Source organism: Pungitius pungitius, chromosome 18 (assembly GCF_949316345.1).
Source record: "Pungitius pungitius chromosome 18, fPunPun2.1, whole genome shotgun sequence".
Taxonomy (NCBI): Eukaryota; Metazoa; Chordata; class Actinopteri; order Perciformes; family Gasterosteidae; genus Pungitius; species Pungitius pungitius.
This window is the reverse complement of record NC_084917.1, coordinates 1,069,155-1,097,028: the sequence shown is the minus strand read 5'-3', so window position 1 is coordinate 1,097,028 and position 27,874 is coordinate 1,069,155. Positions and strand designations below refer to the sequence as shown.

General features: G+C 47.3%; 3 protein-coding genes across 4 annotated transcripts; 2 read left to right on the top strand and 1 right to left on the bottom strand.

Annotated features, from left to right (window-relative positions):
• The first annotated feature begins 414 nt into the window (after positions 1–414).
• Positions 415–6,307, top strand: ckmt2a (creatine kinase, mitochondrial 2a (sarcomeric)). The gene is made up of 10 exons (XM_037484339.2): positions 415–533; positions 1,784–1,960; positions 2,958–3,156; positions 3,299–3,394; positions 3,504–3,725; positions 4,612–4,697; positions 5,073–5,196; positions 5,527–5,661; positions 5,764–5,889; positions 5,987–6,307. The coding sequence occupies exons 2-10, from the start codon at positions 1,812–1,814 to the stop codon at positions 6,101–6,103; spliced, it is 1,254 nt and encodes a 417-aa protein (XP_037340236.1). The 5' UTR covers positions 415–533; positions 1,784–1,811; the 3' UTR covers positions 6,104–6,307.
• Positions 6,308–7,215: 908 nt separating this feature from the next.
• Positions 7,216–10,868, bottom strand: ube2l3a (ubiquitin-conjugating enzyme E2L 3a). Its single transcript, XM_037484381.2, has 4 exons — positions 10,711–10,868; positions 8,710–8,805; positions 8,439–8,625; positions 7,216–8,292 (listed from the first exon to the last, which is right to left on the bottom strand). The coding sequence occupies exons 1-4, from the start codon at positions 10,729–10,731 to the stop codon at positions 8,138–8,140; spliced, it is 459 nt and encodes a 152-aa protein (XP_037340278.1). The 5' UTR covers positions 10,732–10,868; the 3' UTR covers positions 7,216–8,137.
• A 1,020-nt stretch (positions 10,869–11,888) lies between these two features.
• Positions 11,889–27,755, top strand: zfyve16 (zinc finger, FYVE domain containing 16). 2 transcript variants are annotated; one of them, XM_037484258.2, is made up of 18 exons: positions 11,890–12,160; positions 14,602–14,710; positions 15,366–17,251; positions 17,534–17,630; positions 20,950–21,126; positions 21,256–21,395; positions 21,736–21,949; positions 22,041–22,163; positions 22,277–22,432; positions 22,573–22,797; positions 23,112–23,194; positions 23,452–23,556; positions 23,744–23,894; positions 24,000–24,080; positions 24,213–24,375; positions 24,473–24,578; positions 24,691–24,855; positions 24,969–27,755. In XM_037484258.2, the coding sequence occupies exons 2-18, from the start codon at positions 14,641–14,643 to the stop codon at positions 25,125–25,127; spliced, it is 4,101 nt and encodes a 1,366-aa protein (XP_037340155.2). In that variant the 5' UTR covers positions 11,890–12,160; positions 14,602–14,640; the 3' UTR covers positions 25,128–27,755. The 2 variants fall into 2 exon arrangements, with proteins under 2 accessions (XP_037340156.2, XP_037340155.2); XM_037484259.2 differs by lacking the exon at positions 20,950–21,126 and having other exon boundaries at positions 11,889–12,160.
• Positions 27,756–27,874: the final 119 nt, after the last annotated feature.

The following is a 27,874-nucleotide window of genomic DNA, read 5'->3' as shown; positions in this document are numbered from 1 at the left end:
CTTTATGGTCTGTTTGACTCTAAACGGACCATCATTCATATGGATCTTATCAATAACAAGTTGTACATCGGCTTATTTGATGAAATTACACTTTGTTGTTTCTTGTTCTTCTTTGTATCTCTATGGTTGAAATGCTCTTATTGTAAGTCGCTTTGGATAAAAGCATCAGCTAAATGACGTGGAATGTAATGTACTTGTTTCATTCCGTGCGTTTTTACCTCTTTGTATCTTCTATATGTGGTTGTTTCGCCCTTATTGTGCATCTTCAACGTGGCAGACTTGTTTTTCCGCATTGAAGTTGCTTCTCAGGGTCAGAGTGTGAGGGAGAACATCAAGGTCGAAGGGGTTGACATCGGACCCGAGGTGGTCCTTGGCAGTTCATGTTGGAGGTCCCTCATTGGCTTGTTTCCTGAACCTATGATTGGCTCCCGGTTCTTAATCCCACCTGAGGGGGCGGAGCTCCCTGGAAGAGGAGAGTGAAAAGCTCTTTAGCAAGAGACCTTGAGCAGGAAGGCAGAGCAGCTTCTCTTCAGGTACTGTACTGTCTTCTTCTCTTCCAACCCGTTAGCTCCACTGGCTTCTGGCACCTCAAGCTGCTTGTTCAATACCTTTGTAGAAATTCTTTAAAAGTTGATGTGTCATTTTGACTTGAACCTTTGTTGCAGGGTCTTGATATTTATAGATAATCTGAGGAGGGGTAACGTCTGTGTTCATGTTTCAAAAAGACGTTTTGAGTGAGAAAGGCTGATGCTGCTGGATGTGATGATGACATCAAGCTTATGATATTAAGACAACAAATTATGATTTAACTTGATTTATACATTCTGATCAAAAGAAATCTTTACGGTAAAATAAATAATATGAAGTGAGAAGTATGAGAAGTTTTCATGAGGGTGAATTTCCCGTTGAAACACATTTCCATATGTTTTTGTGTAGTCTGTGAGGTGCCGTGTCCTCTCAGGAGGACGAAGCTGGCTCTGATTGTACCGACCCAGCGCCTGGCAGAGGGGCCACGTGGGGGGGGCGGGGGGGGCTCGGATCTTGTGACCAGTTCAGAATGTCAGCCTTCTTTGTTTCTTGGCACCTAGCAGCACAACCGCCCGCCAGTGATCTATAAATAATAAATAATATTCCCACTGACCCGACGAGTGGTGCCTGCCTCCCCCAGATGGAGAGGAAAGTGGACGGGGGGTGTGACGTGTTGGGGGAACTTTTGGCTCCTCGGTGGTCGGCCATCTTTGCTGTGAGGCGGATTACCGGCCTCACAGCTTCCATATTAAGACGTGGTCTCGCGACCTTAAAACGGGTCACTTTGACTTTGTGACCAAACGGTTCCGTCCGTCTTCGCCTGTGAGACGGAAGTCTTCGGGGCGCCGTGCACTGCGGACGCATTAGTGCACGTGTGAGGCCCGGTGGGCTCTGTGCTAATGCTAAAGCCTCAGAGCACCGGCTCTAAGCTCGTTACTGTATTAACACCGTGGGGGGGGGGGTCCTCTCACATTTTACTTTCAGTGGCTTTGTTTTACGGAAATACATGTCTTTTGTTCATTATAACACGCTTAGAATCCCATAAATCATCAAGAAAGTTAAAAAAGGAAAGTTTCTTTGAATCTAAAGACTTAGATTCACTTCTTTTGTGGGGGGGTCGTTACAGCGCTTGATTGGACGAGATTAGTTGGCGAAGCACTCATAGAAAACACAATGAATATTCTGGTTATTTTTCTACTTTACTCTCGGTAAACTTAACTCAAATCGGTGCCTTTCCTGTTATTTTTACCTGCAGCTCATTTTGCAACCAAAGAACCGCAAAGATGGCGAGCTCCTTCACGCGCTTGATCTCCGGACGCAACGCGGCCGTCCTATTGGCCAGCCTGGGCGCGGGAACCATGGCAACCGGCTTCCTGCTGAACGAAAGCGGCCCGCTGGCCGCTGAGGGGAGAACGAAGCTCTATCCGCCCAGGTGAGACGGATCAATGACCGGTTATCGGCTCTGATCCACGGATAAGTCATTCAGGGATGAGAAGTAGTTACTGTGAACATCTTTTGCTAATCACTAGCATAGCTGCTGCTAATGCTAACCGCTGTGGCACACGTGCATAGCGCTGATGCTAATCGCTAGCAGACCTTATCTCAGTCTTGCATGTAAACTCACATTCAGCTGTAAAGTCAAGGTCATCACACCATAGTACACCTAGTACACATACTTAAAGTATATTTAGCTCATGGTGGTGGTATTTTCACGGTGTAGTGAACATCTGAGAGTATGAAGAGCACAAGAGGTCACGGCAGGAACACTGGCACCGTCCTGAAGAACCTCTCTCAGGTTTCATCTGGGTTACCTTTGACTCACTGCCCCCCCCCCCCCCCCCCCCCGTTTCACACCACCCCTTCTGCGTCTCACCCACTCAACTTTTCCACTACTGCATGTAATCACAGAATGTGTCCCAAATATGAATATGTTATTGAATGAATAAGTGATTATTTTTGAAATACTTCCGTCAAACCTCAAGCTTCAATATGTCTACACAAAGAACTGTTCAAATGACTTTTACTTTGCATCATTACATGTCATTCAGCTGAGGCTTTTCCCCAAAGCGACTTACATTGCATTTCAGCCCATGGTTTACATTCTGCCTGGGGAGCAAGCTCTGTTTTTACTATAAATAATTATAACCCAGTATAACCCATAACTCAGTTAGAAACCAGCTGGTTTCAGGTTCTGGAGTCGAGCACGTAGCAGCTACAGAGACAGACATGGCCCCTGTTGTTGGTGGTGGAGACCAAAAACGGAGCAAAGAGAGGGAACATTTATTCAGTAAAGGGGCAATTCAAATGACTTTATTTAATTTGCATTAATGGAAATAAACAAGTTGAACCCAGGGAATTGGATAAAACAGGTTAAACTAAATACAAAAGTTAAATACTCAAATCGTTCCTCTTCTTGCTCTCTGCTGCAGCTCCGACTTCCCCGACCTGAGGAAACACAACAACTGCATGGCGACGGCTCTGACCCCGGCCATCTACGCCAAACTGAGGGACAGGGTCACCCCCAACAACTGGACCCTGGACCAGAGCATCCAAACCGGAGTGGACAACCCCGGACACCCGTTCATCAAGACGGTGGGCTGTGTGGCTGGAGACGAGGAGAGCTACGAGGTGAGTGAGGTCAAAGGTCACCGTTTGTGTCTGTGTATTAGAAAACACATATTTCTAAACTACTTTAATTCTATAATTTGAAAGTTTAATTAAATTAATCTTTTTTTCACTTTTCTTTCCAAACCTTCGCCCTCTGCTGCAGGTCTTTGCTGAACTCTTGGACCCAATCATCAAAGACCGGCACAACGGCTACGACCCCCGAACCATGAGACACCCCACTGACCTGGACGCCTCCAAGGTGTTTACACCACGACCCCTCCGCCCCCCCCCCCCCCCCTCCACCTCCACCTCCACCTCCGCTCACATTAAACGACACCCCCTCTTCCCTCTCTTCTTCGAACCTTCAGATCACCAACGCCGTGTTCGACGAGAACTACGTCCTGTCGTCCCGCGTCCGGACGGGCCGCAGCATCCGCGGGCTGAGCCTCCCCCCGGCCTGCTCCAGGGCGGAGCGCCGCGAGGTGGAGCGCGTGGTGGTGACGGCCCTGGCCGGCCTGAAGGGAGACCTGGCCGGACGCTACTACAGCCTGGGGGACATGACGGACAAGGAGCAGCAGCAGCTCATCGACGTGAGACCATGATCCTCTTTGCTCTGAAGTCACATGGAGGAACGGGAGGAACTCCTCTCAATGTTTTACATTTCACGTGATGGAGCTGCTTTTCGGGAGGATTTTAGGGCTGGATTAGGCTGTTATAATATTTACAATCGTAACATTCGCTCAAATTCCAATGATAGGCACAAAGTTCTGTTCCAATGCTGCTCAGCCAATAGGATCGCAATCGGCCAGTTGGGGGCGCTGTAACAGTAGGTCTTAACTGAAATATGTTTAAGCTGCATTCTCTGTAGTGACCAGCAGGGGGCGACTCCTCTGGTCCCACAGAAGTCATGATTTCCCATAGTTGTGAAGCATTTAAATCTTTTTATGATGCAATATAATGTGATTAGAGGCGGAGACTCATTGACTGCTTCAAGTTAAATGAAGAAAATATGAAAAACACCAAACTGAGTTTCCCTCCTAAAACCCACTACATGAACATCTCATTAATTCTTTCTTCGGCTGATGAAATTCTCTTTTATTTGACCGTCCCGTTGTGATTATTTCACGCTGCGCCGCACAAGGATCACTTCCTGTTCGACAAGCCCGTCTCCCCGTTGCTCACCTCGGCCTTCATGGCCCGGGACTGGCCCGACTCCCGGGGGATCTGGTAAGAAAAGATCCCCCCCAACAACGCCGTGACGGGGGAGACGCAGCCTAATGCGTCTGGGCCTCCTCCTATGAGTGCTCCCCCCTGGTCCTCCTCCAGTGCCCTCCCTTCCCTCCCTTCTGTCCCCCCCCCCCCCCTCCACAGCAGAAATACGTAGAAGTTCATCCACTAAGGAGAAGGCGTTGTCCTCCTTAACGTCCTCTGTTTTTCTACCTGTGTCTGTGTCACCGTGGCCCCTCCCACCTTTAGGACCACTTCCTGTTTGACAAGCCCGTCTCTCCGTTGTTGACATGTGCCTTTATGGCCAGAGACTGGCCCGACGCCAGAGGCATCTGGTAGGGTTCCTCTGCTCTGCTGCACGTGTGCTGTGATGTTTAGACCTCTTGCTGGTTCAGTGATGGGGGGGGAACAGATGTACATTTACTCCAACCGGTTGTATTTTGGTACACATTTTAAATACTTTACTTCCATGCAGCTCAATTCTTTCACTCTTCGACATCTCAGAGGTACATGTTGTACTTTTTACTACTATATCTACAGAATATGACGAGTTGATGAAGATTAAACATACACTACAGGAACAGTAATCCAGAATATTCAGATTTACTAGTAAAACGCTGACGATTTTCACAATGTGCAATAAGTTATTTCGGCTCCTTTCCATGAGTCATCTCCGGCGTTGAAGAGCTCTTGGGGTTGGTTCTCCTCAGGCACAACAATGACAAGACCTTCCTGATCTGGGTGAACGAGGAGGACCACACCAGGGTCATCTCCATGGAGAAGGGAGGCAACATGAAGAGGGTGTTTGAGAGGTTCTGCAGCGGATTAAAGCAGGTACAGAAGGGAGTGTGTGCTAGTACTCGTGTGTACTAGTACTTGTGTGTACTAGTACCCCTGTGTACTTCTACAGTGTTTGAGAGATATCTATATTTCCACTAAACATTTTCTGGATGTATTTGTTCGTTAAATATTATACGGCCTCATAATTATATCAGATATTTCAGGTTGAGGCGTCTTCAAATCCGTCTCCCTACAACGACGTATTTTTCAGTTTGCTTCATGAATGTTTTAGTTTTTGCTCAAAGAACCCTTAACTCTACCGCTTCATCACGAGAAAACGCAGCACGTGACTGGTCGACCTTTGGTCATGTGACGTCCCCGCAGGTGGAGCACCTGATCCAGGAGCGAGGCTGGGAGTTCATGTGGAACAAGCGTCTGGGCTACATCCTCACGTGTCCCTCCAACCTGGGCACCGGCCTGAGGGCCGGGGTGCACGTGCGCCTGCCGAAGCTCAGCAAGGTGACGCACGCAGCCATCACGCCGTTTCACGCCTTGAGGGCTCTTTCACAGGCGTTTTGCTGCAGCTGCAATAGATTACGACTGATTCATATCCCTCTGCAGGACCCACGTTTCTCCAAAATCCTCGACAACCTGCGTCTGCAGAAGAGAGGCACCGGCGGAGTGGACACGGCGGCCACCGGAGACACCTTTGACATTTCCAACAACGACCGCCTGGGCAAATCCGAGGTGAGGATCGGTTTGGTTTTGCAATCGCAGCTTTCTTTGCATCTCAGACTATTTGAAAGGTTTCCGGGAATGACCTTGGAGGTGTGCGTTTCTTCAGGTGGAGCTGGTCCAGATGTTGGTCGATGGGGTCAACCACCTGATTGACTGTGAGAAGAAGCTGGAGAGGGGGCAGGACATTAAGGTCCCAGCTCCCGTCACTCAGTTCAGGAAGTAAAAGCTGGACCCGTCACCGCTGTTGAAAACCTCAGCGTCCCAGAACCTCCAAACCACGTCAGAGATGGTGGCCTCTTACTGCCTCCCGCACCTCTTTAGGGGGACTTAGTCTTAGACATGAACTACAGTTAGGGAGGGAATTCTACCTCAAGTTTAAGGTCTTCGATGTAACCCTGACTTCAATAAAGCCAACAGTATTAAAACACTGCAACTGTTTTCCTTGTGAAACGCTCACGCTAATGGATAGCATACACGTAGCTAGCTAACGTTAGCGCTAACGTTAATGAACTTCACCCTTTACTGGCCTCTTCTCCAACCATAATCACAGCAACATTCACATGCTAGCTATTAGCATTAACAATTAGCATCAGCGTAACACGAGCAACGACTATCATGAATTAAAAATAAACGTTAAATCACTGTAGAAGACGCCCTTTGCTGCTCTTAGCTAAGCGTGATCACAGCTGTATTTGCATGCTAGCGATGAAAGATTAAAGATGTTAGCGTTGTCATGTGGTGTTTGTGTTTTGAAGCTGTAGCATTTAGAGTATTGTGGCTTTTGGCAAGCTAACGTAATGATTAATTCACCCTGCGGACGTGTTTTCTCATCATTCAGTCAAAGAATACTCTAATTTGTACTATGTTTTCAATTTTGTGAAGCTTTAATTAATCTAAATTATATTTGAGTAATTGTACTTTTATGATGACTCCATGGCAACACTTTGTTTCTACCTCCCAAAGCATTATGGGAACAGTAGTTCCAAGAGGTCTGTTCTACAAACACGGCACACTATCCTACTAAGTATGACATGAAGGTATGTTGAGTGCTCACATGGAGAAGTTCACAGGAGACCAGGATGGATCCTTTAGTCAGAACAACAGAGGCCTCAGTTTACATCAGAGACTTGAAACCAGGCGGTTGTCTCTGACTTTGAATGTGTTTTCATGGACTTAAAATTCCTATTTAGATTCTCAATATGGGGTCAGTTCATCCAAATAATGGGAACAAAAGGGGTCACTTTAATTTAGTTTGTATCCCACCACTACTTACTGAGAATGAGCACAATAATTAACAACACACCAAATCTGAAGCTAAAAATCACAACAATGCAGTTTGGTTTAAGCATCCATCACAAATCTTTATTCAGTAACAACCTTCTGTTCTCCACCTGCAGCTGGATGTAGTGCCTTCGTATGTGTGAAGGCGCTTCAGATTACATGGCGTTTATTCATGGAAAACGGAAAACAACTCGAGCCGTTTGAGTGCTGCAACATTACTGGAACCAGTGCTTTGTACATCTCGTACGAAACCAAACAGTGACGCGACGGAGAAGAGACAGATGGGTGAACTAGGTCTGACATCCACTATGTAGTCTGCAAAGTAATTAACAAAAAGCATGCCGACACAGTGCACTTTCCTGTGAGACCGCCCCCCCCCCCTCCAAAAACCATCTAAAACACATAAACAAGGAATCGTTGTTGCATTTTTCACAAATCACTGAGTTTACGTGTTGAAATCTGCATCAGTGACAAACTTTAATTTTCATGTTCTACAACAGGTGATTTCACAGAGTACAGTGTATCTTAAAGGGGGGGGGGGGCAGATATAGACAGCTTTAGATCAGCTGTGCATTTTGTTAATTAAGTCTGATATAAGCTATTGATTTAAGTGAGAAAAAAAAACACAAAAAACAGGTAAGTAGAACTAGTTTACTTCCTAGGATGCCACCTCTGACAAATTTCTTTCTTCTTTTCTTTATTTTCTACGAAAAGGAAATCAGTAGAAAGAAAACAAAAAACAACCCAAAGGTGACACCTAGAGGCCGGAGCCTGCCTCTTCACCAAGAACAGCCCTGCTCCTCCTCTTTAGTCAAACAGAAACACAAGCCTCTCAGAAGGAGTGGTTGAAGAGTGCTTAAAGCAAGTATGCTAGAACAGGCCGTCGCTGTGGGGAGGGGGGGCGCGCTGTGTAGTCAAGGAAACAGAAGAGGGGCGGGGGGGTGACAACCAGCAGTTGAGCGTCGGTGTCGTGCCGTCAGTCGGTGGGCCGCTTTTCACTGTGTTTCTTCGTAAACTCCTCGGCATTCTTCATGAATTTCGCTCGGTCTTTACTGTACTCCTCCGCCAGGTCGGCGCGCAGCGGGTGGTCCGGTTCAGGGCTGTTCACCAGGGCAAGGAGATTGGTGATCACTGCAGGGAGGGGGGGGGGGGAGCATTGACATTAGAACAAACCCGCCGGCAGTAAAGGACACCGCGATGACGGCAGCTACAAAGGTTAAATAGCCAATCCGTGCTTGTTATTAAGATACTGCCTTAGAAGGGAAGGCGAGCCTCACCGTTCTCCGCCTTGGTGGCCGGCTTCCAGTTCTCCACGCTGACGATGGGCAGGCACACCTGGCCCTTCTCGTCGATGTTGGGGTGGTAGATTTTCGTCTTGAAGGTGATCTTGGGGGGCTTGAAGGGGTACTCGGCGGGGAAGATGAGCTCGATCCGAAAGGCCCCTTTGTCGTAGGGAGGACAATTCTTTGGAGAGAACAACGGGCTCGTAAGAGACGTGATCGACTGGACGAGGTTCTTCTGTAATCTCACCCGTGGGTCAGTACTCACAGGAACAAGAAGGCCTTGCCAGTTCAAGACGTTCGACTCGTCCACTTGAATGCTGCGGAAAAACTTGTCCTCATGGTTGCGGATTTCCTCGAGCTCCTGAAACAAAACAAGCCATTTAAAAAGCAGCTACTAGTTGGATCAAGAACAACTGCTCACCCAGAGCATCTTTTCAGGAGGAGTTCAATTCTGTGTTTGAGCATTGGTGTCTTGCTAAGAATGAATATTTGCCTCATAAAGTGACCGGTGGGGGGGTATTTAACTTATTTAACCAATTTAACCAAAAATCCCTCTCACGGTATTTAGAAAGATTCTGGCGGTCTGCTGGTGTGTGATGGTATCGCTTTTTCAAGTAAACACATTCATTGTCCCTGAAAAGGACCGCCAGCCGGTAAGTTAGCTTGTTAGCTCGTTGTTAGCTCGTAGCTGCTAGTGTTGCTACCAGCGGCTCGGCAGACTAAAAAATAAATAAATAAACCCCTGAACAGACGCAGCTCCTCTCTTGGGCACAAGTTGTGTTGGTGCATCTCTGGTCTCTCGTTGTTCCTCGTGTGTCGCTCAGTGTTTTCATGTTCAGTTACTTCTTGTTGGGAGTTGTACCCAGCATGCAGTTCAGCGGGGTCATTTTTATAAATGTACCATCATTAGTGTTCCATTGTTTGTGTCACAAGCGGTTGTGTCGTGGTGTATTACCCTGTTAAAGAGTGTTTGTTGTGGGTTATTTATAACTTTACTGTTATAAAGTTACAACCATGACTCAATCTCAACAGGTAAGACAAATAGCTCCGATCGCTGCGTGACGACCTTTAAAACTAATTCTGCCGCCTGCTGCAGAGCCTCGTCAGTATGAATGTACAGAAACCGTATAGCGTTTCAACCGGTATATCGTTCAGCCCTAATACAAAGTAGGATGCATTATTATGGAGAAAGAAAAAGACTACAGTAAAAGTGTCTCATGGGATGAGCACATAATGCACTACTGAGGATAATTATATGTAAAAGGGGCAATGGAGCATTAACAGTACTTTCACTTTTGGTACTTTAAATACTGTAACCGTTGCAACAGTAGTATTATTTTAACTTTGGTAAATGACCATCTGAACACTCAATACTTTATAGATGTAAAAAAAGTACAGAGAGATTTTAGAAGAAGGAAGAAGAAGGCAGCGAATCGGACTTCTGCTTCCCGTCAGCAGACACCTCACTGTCTACCCGAATCTTAAAACTAGATCACTGGGTCATAAAGCTTTGATCAGACAAACCGAAAGTGTAAGAGACACTAGGGACCAGTAAAAGGACGTAGTACCGCAGTGTGGAAGTACTCTTACAATAAAATATACAATTCCTACCGCTTGGGTCTGTAAAACCTGAAGAAATAGAAAGTAAAAGTTAAGGATTACCTCGGATTTGTGATCCCACCACTAGAATCAAAGTACGTAGTTATCACACCACCGTTTAACATCTCCCCCCAAAATCACAGGCCCCTCCGGTCTCACGTCACTCTGATATTTGTATTTTTTTAATCACAATTCTCCGAAACGACATTGTCGGCGGGGTGGAGGTGTGACGTCACGTCCCAGCCCCAAAGTCTCCATGTTTTCTCTCCACAGCTTTTCAGACGGTGACAGCGCGTAAAACGAGCGGCCGCGGACCTCCCCGCCACGACCCCCGTCCACCAACGTGAGAACAACACGGATTAGAAAAAAACTAAACACTAAAAAACACGTCATGGCCCCCGTCCGCTGCGCGTGACACGTGTTCCCGGTGGCCGTTGAGTCACGTCCCCGGGCTCTCTGAACTAAGTAACTCGTCCGCTCCCCGGTGCCCGTCCTTCGGACACCGTTATCCTTTCACTCGGTCGGTCGGATGGCCGCTAACCTGTCGCGTTGACGGCTTTTTTTTTCCCCGGTCGAGGGGGCCGCGGATACACGCCATGCGGCCAAAACGCGTCACCGTGATTATGTCGCGAAGCGGCGCATATTAGGGTGATTCGTGTATTTTTACCTTGACTAGTCTCTTGTTCATTGTGGTGTCGATGTTGTCGTCTTTTTCTGCTTCTTCTTCTTTATCTTCTTCTTCTTCTTTTGCTGTTTCTTCTTCCTGTTTCCCTGCGTTCCTACTCGACTTCGATTCTGGTTTTAAGTGGTTCGAAACATGACGTCACAGCACCACCTACTGGCCTGGAGAGGAAGAGCATTTCATACATATCTGTGATAATAATAACTTTAAACTCGCCAAAAAATAATTTATATTATATTAATGACATAACAATAAAACATAATGATAAGAAAACTAGTATGATGACATCATAATAATACAAGAAATACTAAAATACAATAACGAAACCATTATAAACATATAATGATGATATTAGATGATAGTTGTAAAGTAATAACAATTATGGTAATAATAATAATACAAATTAAAATACTGATGATAATGGTGTCTAATTTCGGATAGAAAGACACGAATCGGGTACACCCATGTGTTTTTGTGTATATTATTACACCATGCAAACAAGGAATTGGAGAAAAACTAAAAATGTGATTGGTTATAAAAATATGATGTTATGTTACAGGGTTTTATTCTCTTAAGCATGCATTTATTTATTTATACGTGTATTTAAGCATTTAGTTATACATTTATTTATTTATAATTAAGTCATTTGGTGTCCTCCATACCGTCCAGTGTAGTTGAGAGGACACAATTGCCCCCCAGTGGTAGTAAACTGCTACAACATAGGGCAGTAAACATAACACTCAAACAGATGTTTTTTTAATTAAAACTAACTAAAACTATTATGATGGACAAATATTTAGTTTAATTCCTTTATAAGATACTCTTGAATGAATGCAGCTTAAATAAAACGTGTCAAACTGCTTAAATCAACTCATCTTCTGGGTCCAAAGTCTAAAACATGATCTGAGTTTGAAAAAATTAATATATAAAAATAAAAAAGAATGACGCATTTATAATAAAACAACATAATAAGACAACAACAGCATCACATAACGAACATCACCTAAGCATATTTAAATAGGAGAGTTTTTAGTGTTTGTGAGAATTCACAACAACAGGAGCACCAGTTGATGTATAGTTACAATAAATAAACTAAATGTAATACATAACTAAGTCACCCTTAACAATATCACTTACTCACAATATGAAAAGAACAGTTAAGTAAATAAATAAACTTCGAGCGGATCCTGTGACCTGGCGGCAGTCCGTTCCAAGATGGCCGCATGAGTGGAGAATTCACACATCTCCAATAAGAAACTAATCCAACGGCTAGCTAGCTAGCTAGTTGGTTAGCTTCCCCCACACACAACTTTAACTACCCGGTTTGCCGGAGAATGAGACGACGACTCGGGCGGCATATGTTGCTGTTTTCAATCGGAATGTGAGGACAGTACACAGGGGACGACGTGGGAGCCATGGAATAAAACCAGTGCTGGTGAGGAACGTCAGAAACAAAAACAAAAAAGAACAGGTTAAACCCACAGTGAGCTAACGTTAGCTAAATTAGCTTTCTAACGCGTTCAATAACAAGCGAACTAGCATGCTAACTGAAGCTACACCTGCTTGAATTCCGTGGACAACACGCTGTTTTATCGACAGTTCATCAGTTCAAGTGTTATTGTTAGCTGTCATGCAGCCATGTAATCGACGTTCAAGCTAAGTGTTCGTTGTGGTGAGGTGTTACAGTTGCTAACGTAACTTGCTAACGTCAGCTGTTAGCTTACTGTTGTGCTCTATGTTTTCGTTAGCCTGTTTGCTAATCTAGTAGCTAAAAGTATTTAAAACGACACAGAGATGACAACCATCCTTCTTCGTGTTGGTGAATTTGTTTAATGGGGGAGGCGATCTGGGTTGTTATGAAGTTGTGGGATTAACGTCTCTTTGACGTTAACTGACTGAGGAATTGTTTAATTGGATCGATAATATTGAGCCTGACACCGGTGTTACAACGATACCTGTTACCCGGCTGATTCTGTTGCCTCATTTGGCATTTTCAACTGTAACTCATCTGTAAATGTATTTGCTAGTTCACGAGAGGTGGAGTGTAACGTCGTTAGGTAATTTGACCTAAGTACTGTACAAAAAGTAAAGTGCATGTAACGTTATTAGAAATGAATGAACATTTTACTGTATTACATCGCAGAGGTTCATGTTGCACTTTTACTGTACTACATCTCAGAGTTAAACACACTTTTTACACAGTATTTATTTGACAACTAGTTGCTTGTATACATTATGAATCTAAATACAATTCATTTTGTGAACTTTAATGAGATTAAATCAGTCCACCCACGATGCCATAACGTTGTTTCACTTTGCTGCCGCCTTTACATGAGTAAAAAATAAGAGTCCCGCTCCTAATACTTTCCAAAATGCAACTTCTTCTCCCAGGAAACACCCCGTCGCCTGTAAAAGAAGTCTAACATTTACCTGTAAGTCTTCGACAAGATTTCTTGGAATCAATTTTTTAATTGACCATTGTTCAGAACGGGTTTGGGCACATTTATGGAAGTGCATAGTTTTACTGTGATGATTAACCCTAAGATGTGTATTTAATGAGGCTGGCTTCATCCTTCCCTTCTCAACGTCTCTACACTTTCAGAGCTCTGTAGTGTTGTTTGTGTGGCCTCTTTATTAACATGGCTGTAGAGTTCAGATCAGCTGGTTACTGTGGGAAAGTCTTAACAATTATTTCTTTTAATTACAATAATGACAAGAGAAGTATCGTCTGATCCAAACGCTCCAACAGAAATCTGATGTTTGCAATTTTCTGACTTGATTTGTATCAGCAGCAGCATTATCTAAAAGTAAAGTACCACATGTCCTCTATGTAATACATGTCCTCATGTCCTCTATGTAATGTCCTCATGTCCTCATGTCCTCTATGTAATGCATTTTGGAGGCAACTGCTTGTTCTTCCTGGAGAGGAACGTGACGATGTGGCTCTTTCCCCTTTGATCTGCGTCGTTTTTCATTGTCTGAGTATTTTTTATAGAGACCTGAAGTGTCACTTGTGTTGTTGTTAGCGCTGTGTGTTGTGTCAGCACTGTGTGTGTGTGTGTGTGTGTGTTGTTGCGTTAGCTCTGTTTGTTGTTAACTTCCAAACAGACTGGCTGTGCCACTAAAAAGCGGATTATAATTCTAGTTTCTTTAGTAATGGCTCCTGCTTGTTGACGCTGTGTTGATGCACAGAAATCTGCTGTTAGGACATTTGAGGAGGTTTTCTTTCCTTTCATGAGGTGAGAAAACAGTTATTCATATTTCACTCGGGCAGAAGTGCCGTTTTAAAGCCGAAACTCGTGACTCCTGTTGAAGATGGAGGAAAGGTCAGGACGTCGCCCTCAGGTGATGCTGCTAACATCGACATTGTAATCGTGAATCAACAAAAAACGTTTATATTATTTATTTAGATTATACAGAATCAAATGAACAAGTTTAAAAAGAAAAGTGTCAGTGATTGAAGTATAAACGCTTTGTAGCCAGAAGAAGTCACTCCTTTAGTCACATGTCTGCTGATCACCTGACGCTGTGTAACTGGTCTGGGATCAGAATGTCATGATAATGGTGGATCCAGGTCGTACAAATGATTCGTCCTTGAGATGTTATTCATGTACCCACATGACTAGTTTGAAATTACAAATGAGACGTATGGTTCACGACACGGCTGCTCCAAGGAAGACGGGTGTTTGTGATATTTATCACATGTCATGATTATTATATTCATCGTGTTTGACTGTCACAGCTGTTAAAAGAGACACGGTGTGCTTTGCTGCATGTGAAGCGCAGTATCCCAGTGTGTTCATGTGTTAATGAAGTGATGTAGATCCTGGACTGAGATCACATGTTTCTAATGATGGGTTTTCTGCGTCTCTTTAGGAGTTGGAGGGCTTCGAGGGCCCGTTGCTTTCGTCCAGCATGGACAGCTTCTTCAAGGCGGCTGTTTGTGATCTGGACAAACTGCTGGATGACTTTGAGCTCAATACTGGTAAGAGTCCAAAAATTGGCTGCAAGTAATGATTCATTTATTGATTAGTTGTGCGTTTAATGTCGAATAAAAGACAAAAATGTTTTGAATCAGACGAGTCTATAGAGGGTGATTTTTGTGAGCCACTCTGCAGCGTAACAGGAGAAGATCTCAGGCATCATTACTGCTTCAAACGTTCATCACAAACATCCTCCTACACATCCAAAAGAAAGACATTAATTCACAAAAGTACAGAACAAGCATCAAGTTAACAAGCTGTTAATCTCATTTTTTTACTTCTGAATAAATGATTTAAGCATGTATATTTTATTTTATATATATATTTGTATACAGAAGCACGCAGGCTACAAAATGTCTTTTGTTTCATCTTTCATACCCAAAGATATCTATTTGATTATAAAACACAGAAAAGCAGGATACCAACTTATTTTTGGATTGATCAATGACCAAAATAGTTCCCAATTATTTTCTGTCCATTGAGAAATCAATTAGTCACCTAACGGTTGCAGAGTGTGTATTTAAACGCCTAATCCATACAATTGGATATCAATCATTTTACATTCTAATTGTACTAAGCAACCAATATAGTTTGATATCTACAGTTTTTTCTTGTGTTATGTGAGTTTTACATGTTTTGTTCTTTTCACTATTTCAGAGGAACATGAATGCAAATCTGTTTTCCTGAAGCCGTCCGTGTACCCGTTCTCCTCCCTGGGCTCCCAGTGTTTGACCTCTGAGGCCTCCAAGGTCCCACCGACCCTCCCCGACCTTAACGCTCTCCATTATGGTTCCGCCCCCGGCTGCCCCCACCGCCTTACATCTCAGAACTGCAGCGCCGGCGACGACCCAGAGGTCAAAGTTCAGCCTCTCACGGCGGTGGACCTCCTCTCTTCCGTGGATCGCGGGCCGGCTCAAAGCTCCGCCCCCCCCTGCCCCGACCGGGCCCTGAAGCCAGTGTGTGACCTGGTGAACGACACCAGCTCGGCCGTCCTGCTCAGGGCCGACAGCCACGAAGCTTTCAGCCAGCTGGACGTGGCGGAGAAGCAGATGACAGAAGAGGAGGAGGAGGAGGAGGAGGTGGACACGCTGCTTGTGGACTTTGAGAGCCCGGTGGTCACCGGAGAGGCGTCACGCGGCGGCTTAGGAGACGACGGGCTGCTCGGTTCGGTCGCCGCTGAGCGGACCGCCGGGTTCTCCGCCTCGCTCAGTCTGCTGGACGTCATTCTCCCCGCCGTGGCAGAGAGGAGCTGCGAGCCGGCCGAGGACTCGCCGTCACCGAGGAGCGCCGAGTCTGCCGGGAAGGAGGAGACTCGCCGCGAGGAGGCGGCCTGCACGGACCAAGTGGTCGGTCGCGCTTCAGGCCGCGGCGAGCCGGAGGCCCGTCTGCGTGACGGCGTCGAGGAAGCAACGACCCAAGCAAAGGCGGCGTCTCAGGGGTCCTCTGGCGAAGGCGAGGCGCAGTCCTTTGTTGGGTCGAACCCGGACAGCGCGCCGGGGGGCCTGTCATGCCTCCCCATCGCCGTGTCCATCTGTGGGGCGCTGCTGAAGGCGGCGGCCGCGGAGGACGAGTCGCGGCGAGCCGACGAGCCTCGCCAAGAGGCTGCGGGCGACGCCCCCGAGAACCCCGACTGCACGCCGCCCTCTGAAGCCACGTCCCGTCTGGAGGATCCCGTAGAGGACGCGCAGAGAAGGGCGTCGCCGGAGGGGCGTCTCGCCGCCTCGGCCCCCGTGGACCCCGCCTCCTGCGAGCGCTCAGAACCCAGCCCGGTGGATCCGCCCCAGTTCGGCTTTGAGTACCTGCCCGAGAGCGAGCAGGCCGAGCTGCTGGTCACGGACGAGGAGCTGGAGGCGTTCCTGCAGGCGCACGCGGAAGCGGAGCAGAGAGGAGCCTCTCTCAGTGGAGGTCTGGAAGGCCGACTCGGTGCCGAGGAGCCCAGCATCTGTGGAGGAGAAGGAGTGGAAGACCTGGCGTCTCCAGAGAGCGATAGAACGATGCCTGGCGAGGGAGGGTTAAACCACGGCGCTCCATCGCAGAACTCTGACGGACCTCCGTGCCAAGAGGAGCCAGAGCTCCCACTAACCAGCAACTCCTTCCAGCCGCAGCACGGCGGCCCCGATCAGCCGCCCGCCTACGGCGGAGCGAGACCCAAACAGCTCCACTGCCAAACCGCCAGGTCTCCAGCAACAGGAGAGGAGGGCGGAGAAGAGCCGGCTGGGACGCTCGGGGAGGACGGGGAGGACGGCTCGCCCTCCAGTCTCCCGGAGGAATATTCCAACATAAGGGACCTGAGCCCCATGTGCCCCTCCCAGGAGCCCCGGGACCACAGCGTCGGGTGCGACGAGCTCTCGGAGCCGCCTCCGTACCCCGGGGACTCGCCCTCGGACGGGGAAGGGACGGCGGCCTGGAAGACGGAGGGGGCGGAGGAGCTGGGGACCAGGCAGCCGGCCTGGATGCCCGACTCCGAAGCCCCCAACTGCATGAACTGCACCCAGAGGTTCACCTTCACCAAGAGACGCCACCACTGCCGGGCCTGCGGGAAGGTACGGACGCCGCCATGGACTCGCTTTCATGTTGTGTGTGAAAACCTGCAAAATATGTCATGTTGGAAAAGTATGAGTCAGCGTTTTCTTCTTCTTTTAGCTGCCCAACAGATCTTTACTGAGTCGTGTGTCCCAAAGAAGGACAGCTAAGTCCGCTCAGTGATTAAATCAGCATTAGAGAGGACTGTTGCTACTTAGGGACTCACTTCACACACACACACACACACATGCACGTGTGTGTCAGATGCTCGGTGAATTGTGTTGGTTTCTCCCCCGTGGCAGGTGTACTGTGCCGTGTGCTGCAACAGGAAGTGCAAGCTGAAGTACTTGGAGAAAGAGGCCCGCGTGTGCGTCGTCTGCTTCGACACGATCCACCGGGGTAAGGACCGCCTTCCTCTTCCTCTGTGTGCCAAGAGATGCCGAGTCACCTGATCCGTTATCAGTTATTAGAAATGAATATGATTTTTTTTTTTTAAATACACAAGTTATACTGAAAATAGACAGACGTGCTTTTGAAGTGGAAGATCGGGATCGGTGATGAAAGTTGTGGTTTAACCCACTCGTTCCTGCTGGGGGGGGATTGTCTGTTTTTTGTTCAAGTGGCTTCTTATCCCAGTGAATTCAAGCTTTTACTGTGAAAGGCGAGAAGGGAAGTAGTAGAGCTGCTGTTGTTTATGCATATATATGTGTGTGTGTATGTACATATATGTGTGTGTGTATGTACATATATGTGTGTGTGTATGTACATATATGTGTGTGTGTATGTACATATATGTGTGTGTGTACGTACATATATGTGTGTGTGTACATATATGTGTGTGTGTATGTACATATATGTGTGTGTACGTATATGTGGGGGCAGTAAGTATTTTGTGAATCGGTGCCCTGCTCATTCAGTTTATTATTTCAGCCCCAGAGCTCATTGGTTTGTCTCCATCACGCCGCTCTCTCCTCCTCTCTTCTCCATCTGCTGTTTTGTATCAGTGCAATGCATCATGGGATATAGTAGTCCTGGCAAGAAAAGCTTTCAGAGGAGGGTTTCAGCCATGTCACCCCCTCCAGGCCCCTTTTTTATTTACAGCAGTTGTGTAATTGTCTCCTGAGCTTTAAAAGCGTGTGCATCGCTCCCCTGGTCCATGGTGGTGTTCTGGTGTTCTGCCAGCAGGAGGAGTCGCTGTCAGCTGACCCAGCCGAGGGCGCTGAAGATGCTCGTGTAACCACAAAAAGGATTGCTTTAGTACTTATTCCTTTGAGGGAACAATCATTTCTCATCACATATTTCTTTAAAAATCGTCTCCAAACTCACGATTTGTCATCAAAACTTGACATCACGCTAACATTTTTTATCATGCAGCTTGGATGAATAACAGGAATGTTATGATTCAATTCAATGATTAATTGAAAGGCTGTTTTTCTGTTGTCTGGTTTCAAAGAGGCTCCATTTTATGGTTAAAAGACAGCAGCATGGACATGAAGGGGGGGGGGTGCAGAGAGGGAGGAGAGTTATAGCAGGACACTGGCATTTGTCCTTGGTTGTGTGTGTGTGTGTGTGTGTGTGTGTGTGTGTGTGTGTGTGTGTGTGTGTGTGCGCTCCTCCTCCTCCTCCTCTTAATGCAGTAGACATGTGATGCTGACACACACACACACACGCACACAGTGATCCACTTTTTGCAGCGGGCGGTTGTGACGTCATCGCTCTGCTCCTTCGTCACCCCCCTCCCTCCCCCCTTCACCTCTCATAACAGTGTGGTGAAGCTGCATGGGAAGCCTTAAGGGGCGCGTGCGCACACACACACACACACACACACACAGAAGCAACCTAAAGCTAACAGGCTACTGCGGCTAACAGCAGAGTGTCTAAGGTGCGTGTGATTTGGACCGGTTGAGTTGGAGAGGAGGAGGAGGAGGAGCAGCAGGAGGAGGAGGAGGTGGAGGAGCAGGAGGTAAGCGGTGCTTGTTTACTGCCTCTGTTTGTTGTTTGTTTACAATCCCTGCAGAGGGATATTTATTGGTGCTCCGTATGAGATGAGGTCGCTCGTAGAGTGGCCTGAAGTCCTGGAGGACTTTTTACGCCCTGTCATCTTTTCCCAGGAGGAAACGAGCCTCCTTCTGCAGACGCTTTTATCCACTCTTATTTCTCTTCACTGTGGTATAAAAGTTCCTCCTCAGTTAAAACGGAACCGAGTAGAATTAGAGAGAACTTAAATATGTCTTTAGCGCAGAACAACCCACTTACTGAGAATTTCTTTTACAAAACTTAAAAACCAGTCAAATCTACACACACACACACACACACACACACACACACACACACACATGTATGTTGGGAAGAGAAGGGGGGTTTTAATATTGAGCATATTTACATCCTCTCTGCTCTGTGTCACCTCCTAAAGTTCAGTTCCTGTGATTTATGGTCACGTGACTGTTGGTCTGAGATAAATCAATCATGACGCCACTGAGGAGCTAAAAATGTTTTCTGGTTCAAACCCTTGATGTGGGAACATTTGTTTTGTGAAGCTTCACTTCGTTCGTTCAGTGTGTTCAGGGACCGAAATCCTACAATAATGCAATAATACGAAATGGCTACAAAAAAAAATGAAAAAAATGTTTAGTTTTCACCTTTGTTTACTGAAACGTTTAGTTTCCACCCCTCCCTATGTTTTAAAAGAGGGTCTGAATAACTAATATCTTGTGTCCCTGTGTGCTTCCTCCGTCCTTGTTGTCGGTTCACAAATGATCAATAAAGATCTGTGATGCTGCGTCAACATAATGTCGGCATTTCCTGCGAGAGCCTCTCAGCTCGAGCGAGGGTTCCTGGAGGCCACAACTCGCTCGTCCTCTTCCCCGAGATCCTTTTATTCATCTGCTCTGCCACAGTAATCACAACTCACACCCGCTGCCTCGTGGTCATTTCAACACGGCCGTTCACCCCAAATCTCCTATGAGCGCTCTGTCATACTGTCACCGTCCTGCTTTCTATGAGCTCATTTCATATCTGACTCAATTCATTAGTCGCTGTGGGTTTAAAGTCATCTGGGAAAGAAACGCGTTAAAGCGTCATTCTGTGTAGTGACCAGCAGGGGGCGACTCCTCTGGTCCCATAGACGTCTATGAGGAAATGACTCTACTTGTGTGTAGTGACCAGCAGGGGGCGACTCCTCTGCTCCCATAGACGTCTATGAGGAAATGACTCTACTTCTGTGTAGTGACCAGCAGGGGGCGACTCCTCTGCTCCCATAGACGTCTATGAGGAAATGACTCTACTTCTGTGTAGTGACCAGCAGGGGGCGACTCCTCTGCTCCCATAGACGTCTATGAGGAAATGACTCTACTTCTGTGTAGTGACCAGCAGGGGGCGACTCCTCTGCTCCCATAGACGTCTATGAGGAAATGACTCTACTTCTGTGTAGTGACCAGCAGGGGGCGACTCCTCTGCTCCCATAGACGTCTATGAGGAAATGACTCTACTTCTGTGTAGTGACCAGCATATAGATGTCTACATGCTGGGGGGGGGGGGGGGGGGGGGTCAGCAGGATTCATCCTCTGCGGAAACGAAGGTCCGCACAGAGACTGGTGAGATGTTTCCGTTGGTGGACGCTTAGCCAAAGAAGAAGAAGGGGGGGGGGCTAGCGGTAGCTCAAAGTGAGTAACGTGTGTGCTAAGCTCCGCACGCCTCTATGACGTGTCTCTCCCTGTAGCCCAGGCCCTGGAGCGGATGATGAGTCCTGCAGGTCCCAGTCCCAACCCCAACGTCCCGTCTGAGTACTGCAGCACCATCCCCCCTCTGCAGCAGGCCCGAGCCGCCGGCACGCTAAACTCCCCTCCGCCCACCGTCATGGTGCCCGTGTCCGTTCTCAAACACCCGAACAACGACAGTACGGCTGCTCTTAAAATAACGCACACGGTTTTATACTTCTTCCCTCTTTTTTTTTTTTCAGCCCGGACCGAACCTCTTTGAACCTTTGTTATTTTATTCTTCTCTCCCTTTCCTCTCGTGTCGTCAGGTTGTCCTCGGGAGCAGAAGCGCGTCTGGTTCGCCGACGGCATCCTGCCCAACGGGGAGGTGGCGGACACCAGCCGGCTGTCGGTGCCGAGCCGCCGCAGCTCGCAGGAGTTCGGACCCGCGGCTCCGGACCCGACGGCAGTAAGAGACGCCGCCTTTTAATTCATCACAGCTCGTGTTTGGAAGTTCGTATTCATTTTATATTGTTGTTGGGAAAATCTTCTTCAAACAGCTCTGGAGCCTTCAAAGACACTTCAAAGACACTCTTCTAGACTTTTGACAAAGACTCAGATTCATGAAGGTCCATCTGACATCAAAGTATAGGGATGAAAATATTCTAAATATAACTTAAACCTAATCTTTAATTAATTATTTTAGGCCTTTTTCCTCCCAACGGAGATCAATATATTTATTTTAAGCCCATCAGCGATAAACTATGTCTATTGTTGCCACGGTGACGGATCCTGCGGTGTTTTTTCAGCCCGTCTCGGAGGTGGAGGTCGGCGGCTCCTCCTCCGCCCCCGAAGCCCCGTTGGAGGCGGAGGCGGTCCGGCCCCCCCCCTCGGGGCCCTGGGACTACGCCCTGCTGTGTGGAGTCGGCGGCTCGGTGACCAGGGTTCCCAGCCTGCTGCCCGACAACGAGGAGGACCTCCCTCCTCTGCTCATCAGCACCGGGGAGGAGGAGGAGGCCGCAGGTCCGACTCCCCGCGTCGCTCTGCACCAGACGTCCTCGCTCGCTCATGTGATTGGCGTTTGAGTTTTTGTATCCTTTTTTCTTACCTGCAGATGTTTTGGTCGAGGAAAGCCCCGCCCCCTGCCAGATCCTGCACCTATTGGAGGAGGGAGGACCTCGACCGCTGACGTTCGTCCTCAACGCCAACCTGCTGGTCAACGTCAAGCTGGTCACATGTGAGTAGAAGATGGATATTTAGATGGAGATGTTTGGACTCTTTTAACATTCATACCTATCAGTTTTGTTCGTGTGTGTGTGTGTGTGTGTGTGTGTGTGTCTCCTGCACCAGACTCGGGGCGGCGCTGCTGGTGTTTGGGCTCCAGCGGGCTGCAGGCTCTGGGTCAGAAGGAGCTGGTCTTTCTGTTGGAGTGTTTGCCAGAAGAGAAAAGTCTCCCCAAAGACCTCTTCACACTTTATCTCAACATCTACCAAGAGGCCCAGAAAGGTAGGAAGGAAGCATGCAGGTCACCTGTGTGCCCCCCCCCCCCTTCTGCTCTCTGGTTTCCTCTTTTGTAGAAAAGACCACAGACTCCCCTTTTGCCCCCCCCACCCCCCCCCCCACCTCCCTCCCGTCCTCTGTTCCAGGGAAGTTCCTGGAGGAGCTCGACAACGTGACCTTCACCAGCAGCTTCCTGGGTAGTAAGGACCACGCCGGGATGCTCTTCTTCTCCCCCAGCTGCCAGCCTCTGGACGGCCTCTCTCTGCCCCCCCCGCCCTTCATGTTCGGCCTGCTGGTCCAGAAGCTGGAGGTCCCGTGGGCCAAGGTCTTCCCCCTGCGCCTGCTCCTGCGGCTCGGAGCTGAATACAGTGGTGTGTGTGTGTGTGTGTGTGTGTGTGTGTGTGATTGTCATCTTTAGTAATTATATTTTAATTAGTTTATTTCTTTTTGTTATCATAGTTTGATTTAGGTTGTGTTTTAGCAGTTTTATTTAATTCGTATTAATTTATGAAAAATATATTCAAACTACATTAAAATAATGAACATGATTTGGTTGCCGCCATGAATGTGATTTCATTCAAAATTACTTGAATAAATGGAAAATAAAATATATATTTTTTTAACATACAAAAAATGAAAAGTGCCTCTAACTGGTGACGTGTGGTCGTATGTTTCTCTTTCCCAGTTTATCCCACCACGTTGACCAGTGTCCGCTTCCGTGACTCGGTGTACCGGGAGACGGGACACACCATCATGAACCTGCTGGCTGTGAGGAACTCTTCAGATCATCAACCACTCGGCTTCCTTAATCCTGATGAGAGCTTCTTTTAGACCCGTCGCTAATCGGCTCCCAAACGTGTCGAGATTAAAGAAAAGGGATTCAGACCCGAACCAAACTCCGATCTTTATTCTTCTAACGCAGACGCATGTCTTATAAATAAATAAATATAAATAGCCAGAGCAAATCATCCACTGTGATGGGAGAATGTTGCTTTAGTTCTTTATTGGACGCCGTGTTTCTCCAGGACCTGAGGAACTACCAGTACAGCCTGTCGGTGGTGGAGGGCCTGAGGATCCACATGGAGATGGGACACAGCTACATCGACATTCCCAAGAGCAGCTTCAACGAGGTGAGAGGAAGATCACATGTTAGTTCTTCATCTGCTTCCTGTCCTCCACATGTTATAATCAAACTCTGTAAAAGCCTCGGATGTAAAATGCTACAAACACACGATGATCTGAATATGAAGAATTTGTGTGTGTGTGTGTGTGTATCTGTGTGTGTCTGTGTGTGTGTGTGTGTGTGTGTGTTCCCAGATGCAGAAGGTGGTGAACGCCGCCAACGAGCACGTCATCAGCATCGGGGCGCGGTTCAGCTCGGAGGCCGACTCCCACCTGGTGTGTTTCCAGAGCGAGGAGGGCAGCTACCAGACGCAGGCCAGCAGCAAGCCGGGCCAGACCCGCACAGGTGAGAGCGCCCACCCCCCCCCCCCTCCTCCCCCCGCCGGAGGCACGGAGGACGAGCGCCGCGCCGACTGACGTTGTTGTTGTCGTGTCGTTGTTGTCGCCGCAGTGACCGGGGCCAGCTTCGTGGTGTTCAACGGGGCCCTGAAGGCCTCGTCGGGCTTCATCGCCAAATCCAGCATCGTGGAGGGTAAAGTGTGTGTGTGTTCGTGTGTGTGTGTGTGTGTGTGTGTGTGTGTGTGTGTGTGTGTGTGTGTGTGTGTGTGTGTGTGTGTGTGTGTGTGTGTGTGTGTGTGTGTTCTAACCCTGACCTTCTCCTCAGACGGGCTGATGGTGCAGATCCCTCCGGAGACCATGGAGGCCCTGCGCGGCGCCCTGAGGGAACAGACCGACTTCCACATCCCGTGCGGCAGGAACGACGGCGGGGAGCCGCGGGAGAACGTCAGCGTGCGCTGGGTGGACCGCAGCTCGCCGGTCAACGCCGGGTAACGAGCACTCGCACGCCATCCTCCCTTCAGAATAAAAGCTTCTCAGTGGACGACGTATGTTGACCCGAGGCGTGGTTCTGGTGCTCGTCCGCAGCAGAAGCAGCGCGGTGGACGGCAGACCTCTGGACGGAGTGCGCAGCGTGCGGATGCAGCAGGAGGCGGAGTTTGAGTCGGACGGACGCACCATCAGATGCACCGAGGTGGATTCCAGTCTTTGCACCATCACCACCTCCACCTCCACCCACACACACACACACACACACTCTCTCTACCCCCACTGACCCCCCATACTGTGTCTGGATGTCCTTGCAGGTCTTCTACCAGCCGAGGGCTCCGGAGGCGGCGCCGTCGTCCTGCGGCGTCTTCCAGAAGGAGATGGCGCTGGCCGCCTGCAGCGCTCTGACGCCTCACCTCGCCGTGCTGGCGGCGAGCGGCATCAACGCGCTGTCGCTGCGCGTCTCCACTCAGGCCGACATGGTAACGGTCCAAATGTCTTCATCCACCTGCTCAGTGACAAGGAGGGAAGGTCATCCCCAAGAGGACTCTGTGTGACCTTTGAACCTTCTGCTTGCGTGCACCTCCTCTCTCAGGTGGAGTACCAGGCCGGCTCCGGAGGCCGGCTCCTCCCCCAGCGCTACATGAACGAGCTGGACGGCGCCCTCATCCCCGTCATCCACGGCGGCGGCGCCAGCGTCCCGCAGACCGCCATGGACATGGAGTTTGTCTTCTACATCACGCACGCCATCTAACCCCCTGAGACAAGGGGGGGGGAGACACACTAACTGCACAGCTGGTTTATTTTGCACAGTTTGGTCGTCGGGCTGCAACACCCCCCTGAGAGGGGGGGGGGGGGGGTCAGTGGAGGGACCTAAACAGACTTTATTTTTTACTTTTGACTTCACCAAAGCTGCTTTTAACAAGCCGAACACTAAACGAGGATTACGACCAAATACCACCTGACCGCTTGTCCTTGCTCCGCCTTCCGTTGGCAGCAACTCGGTGAATGTCCCCCCCCCCCCGTCATTCAACACGGGCTCGTTGGATGAATGGCGATATTAGAAGCGTTCATCACATGGCGTGAACGCATCCTTCATCAGCAGCAACACGGCCACCGAGAAGGTCAAAGCGCCACAAGAAACGCACCAACTGAGCGATGAGTCCTCAGAAATCTCACAGCAACGACGTCATTATTACAGCTTTACTCAAGTTACTACTTCCTGTTCAAAGTATTCAGAATGTCCCTTTAAGCCAAACAATTATTCCACGGCACTCGTACGACGACTGGAGGGTTTGTTGGAGGAGACTTAAACGCGTTCAAATGTGTCTTTGGCTTCCTCTTCATTCCCAGTTGTTGAGTTATAAACTTTACGCTGAGTTATAAACTTTACGCAGAGTGAGTTATAAACTTTACGCAGAGTGAGTTATAAACTTTACGCAGAGTGAGTTATAAACTTTACGCTGAGTTATAAACTTTACGCAGAGTGAGTTATAAACTTTACGCTGAGTTATAAACTTTACGCTGAGTTATAAACTTTACGCTGAGTTATAAACTTTACGCTGAGTTATAAACTTTACGCTGAGTTATAAACTTTACGCTGAGTTATAAACTTTACGCTGAGTTATAAACTTTACGCTGAGTTGAGTTATAAACTTTACGCTGAGTGAGTTATAAACTTTACGCAGAGTGAGTTATAAACTTTACGCAGAGTGAGTTATAAACTTTACGCTGAGTGAGTTATAAACTTTACGCAGAGTTATAAACTTTACGCTGAGTGAGTTATAAACTTTACGCTGAGTGAGTTATAAACTTTACGCTGAGTTATAAACTTTACGCTGAGTTATAAACTTTACGCTGAGTTATAAACTTTACGCTGAGTTATAAACTTTACGCTGAGTTATAAACTTTACGCTGAGTTATAAACTTTACGCTGAGTTATAAACTTTACGCTGAGTTGAGTTATAAACTTTACGCTGAGTGAGTTATAAACTTTACGCAGAGTGAGTTATAAACTTTACGCAGAGTGAGTTATAAACTTTACGCTGAGTGAGTTATAAACTTTACGCAGAGTTATAAACTTTACGCTGTGTGAGTTATAAACTTTACGCTGAGTGAGTTATAAACTTTACGCAGAGTGAGTTATAAACTTTACGCTGAGTTATGGACGACAAAGTGACAAAGCTCAACATAATTGAAAACGTCCTCCTGCTGTTTTCTTCATTTTTTCTTTGTTTCCTTTGATTTCAGCTGAGACGCTTCTGCTCTTTACAAGAAGCACAACGTCCTCTTCACCTTTTAGCTCGATCCCAATGTTTTTTCTTTAGTTTGGAAGATTTTTACTTATAAGCAATTATGAATGTACAGACTTTCTGAAAAATCTTAAATTTATTTTTGGATATTTTGGGAATTATTCTTATTTTTCTTGCTGATTGTTTGATAAAACGCTCTTATCCTTGAGCAGGTAAAGCCAGCAGCCTGTTAGCTTAGCATAAAGACTGGAAACCAGGGATTTAAAACAATTCTGCCTTCAAAGCTCATGAATGAACAAGTTTAATCGTATTTATTTCAGTTCGAAACAATAAGTTATGCTTCCTGTCTTGAATAGATTTCCTGTTTTCACGGCAGAAACCCATCACAACACGTCACAGGGACAAAGTCGCCCTTTTTTTCTTCACCAGCTTCTCGTCTTTCTACCAAATTCAAAGGTGTGATGGTCTGAATTCCTCGTACGAGTGTCGTGGTTCAAGTCGATCTCTTTTCTGTCTGCGCTCTTTTGTTCAAGCATTATTCTTGGAATCATCGGCACAAACACGAATAGTTCGTACTGTCGACAGAAAGCTGCAGAAAAGACAAACACCAGAAAGCTTCTCCAGAAATACACAAATGTAATATGTAACATTATTGTTTTACGGTGGAAAACATCTGGAGGCGAGCGGCACTGCATAAAGAATGTGTAGGTAGATGCATTACATGAAACCTTTTTAATGATTATAACTGGGAAAATCATTTCTTGTCTTGTGTTTGTTCTTAAGCACAATTTAAATACCTCTTCCCCCCCCCCAAAAAAAAACCCCTCCGTGTGTTGACGCTGAACATGAAGCCAACAGCTGTGCAGATGACATTAAAACATCTGTTCGATCCACGTTACTTCTGTTATTTAACCTTTGGAGGCAGAATAATTTCCTTCATATTATATATATATATAAAAATAATCTCGATCAAGGCAGTAAATTATTATATTTTCTCTGAAGGATCAAATTGTCGAGTTTGTTTTGTGTGACTCATCAGCTCGTTGGAGGTGGACCTGGTATCCGGGTCCGATTCAACCGTCTGAATAACTCGCCTATTAAACGAATAAAACGAGTTTTCTGAGACAATAGTTTGTAATCGTTTTGTGTTCAATAAATTTGTTTCATCATATCGAGTACACACAAGTATTATCTCAGTACAATTTAGAGGTACTTTAAGTGAGTGTATACTTTTCCTTTATCTTTTTGG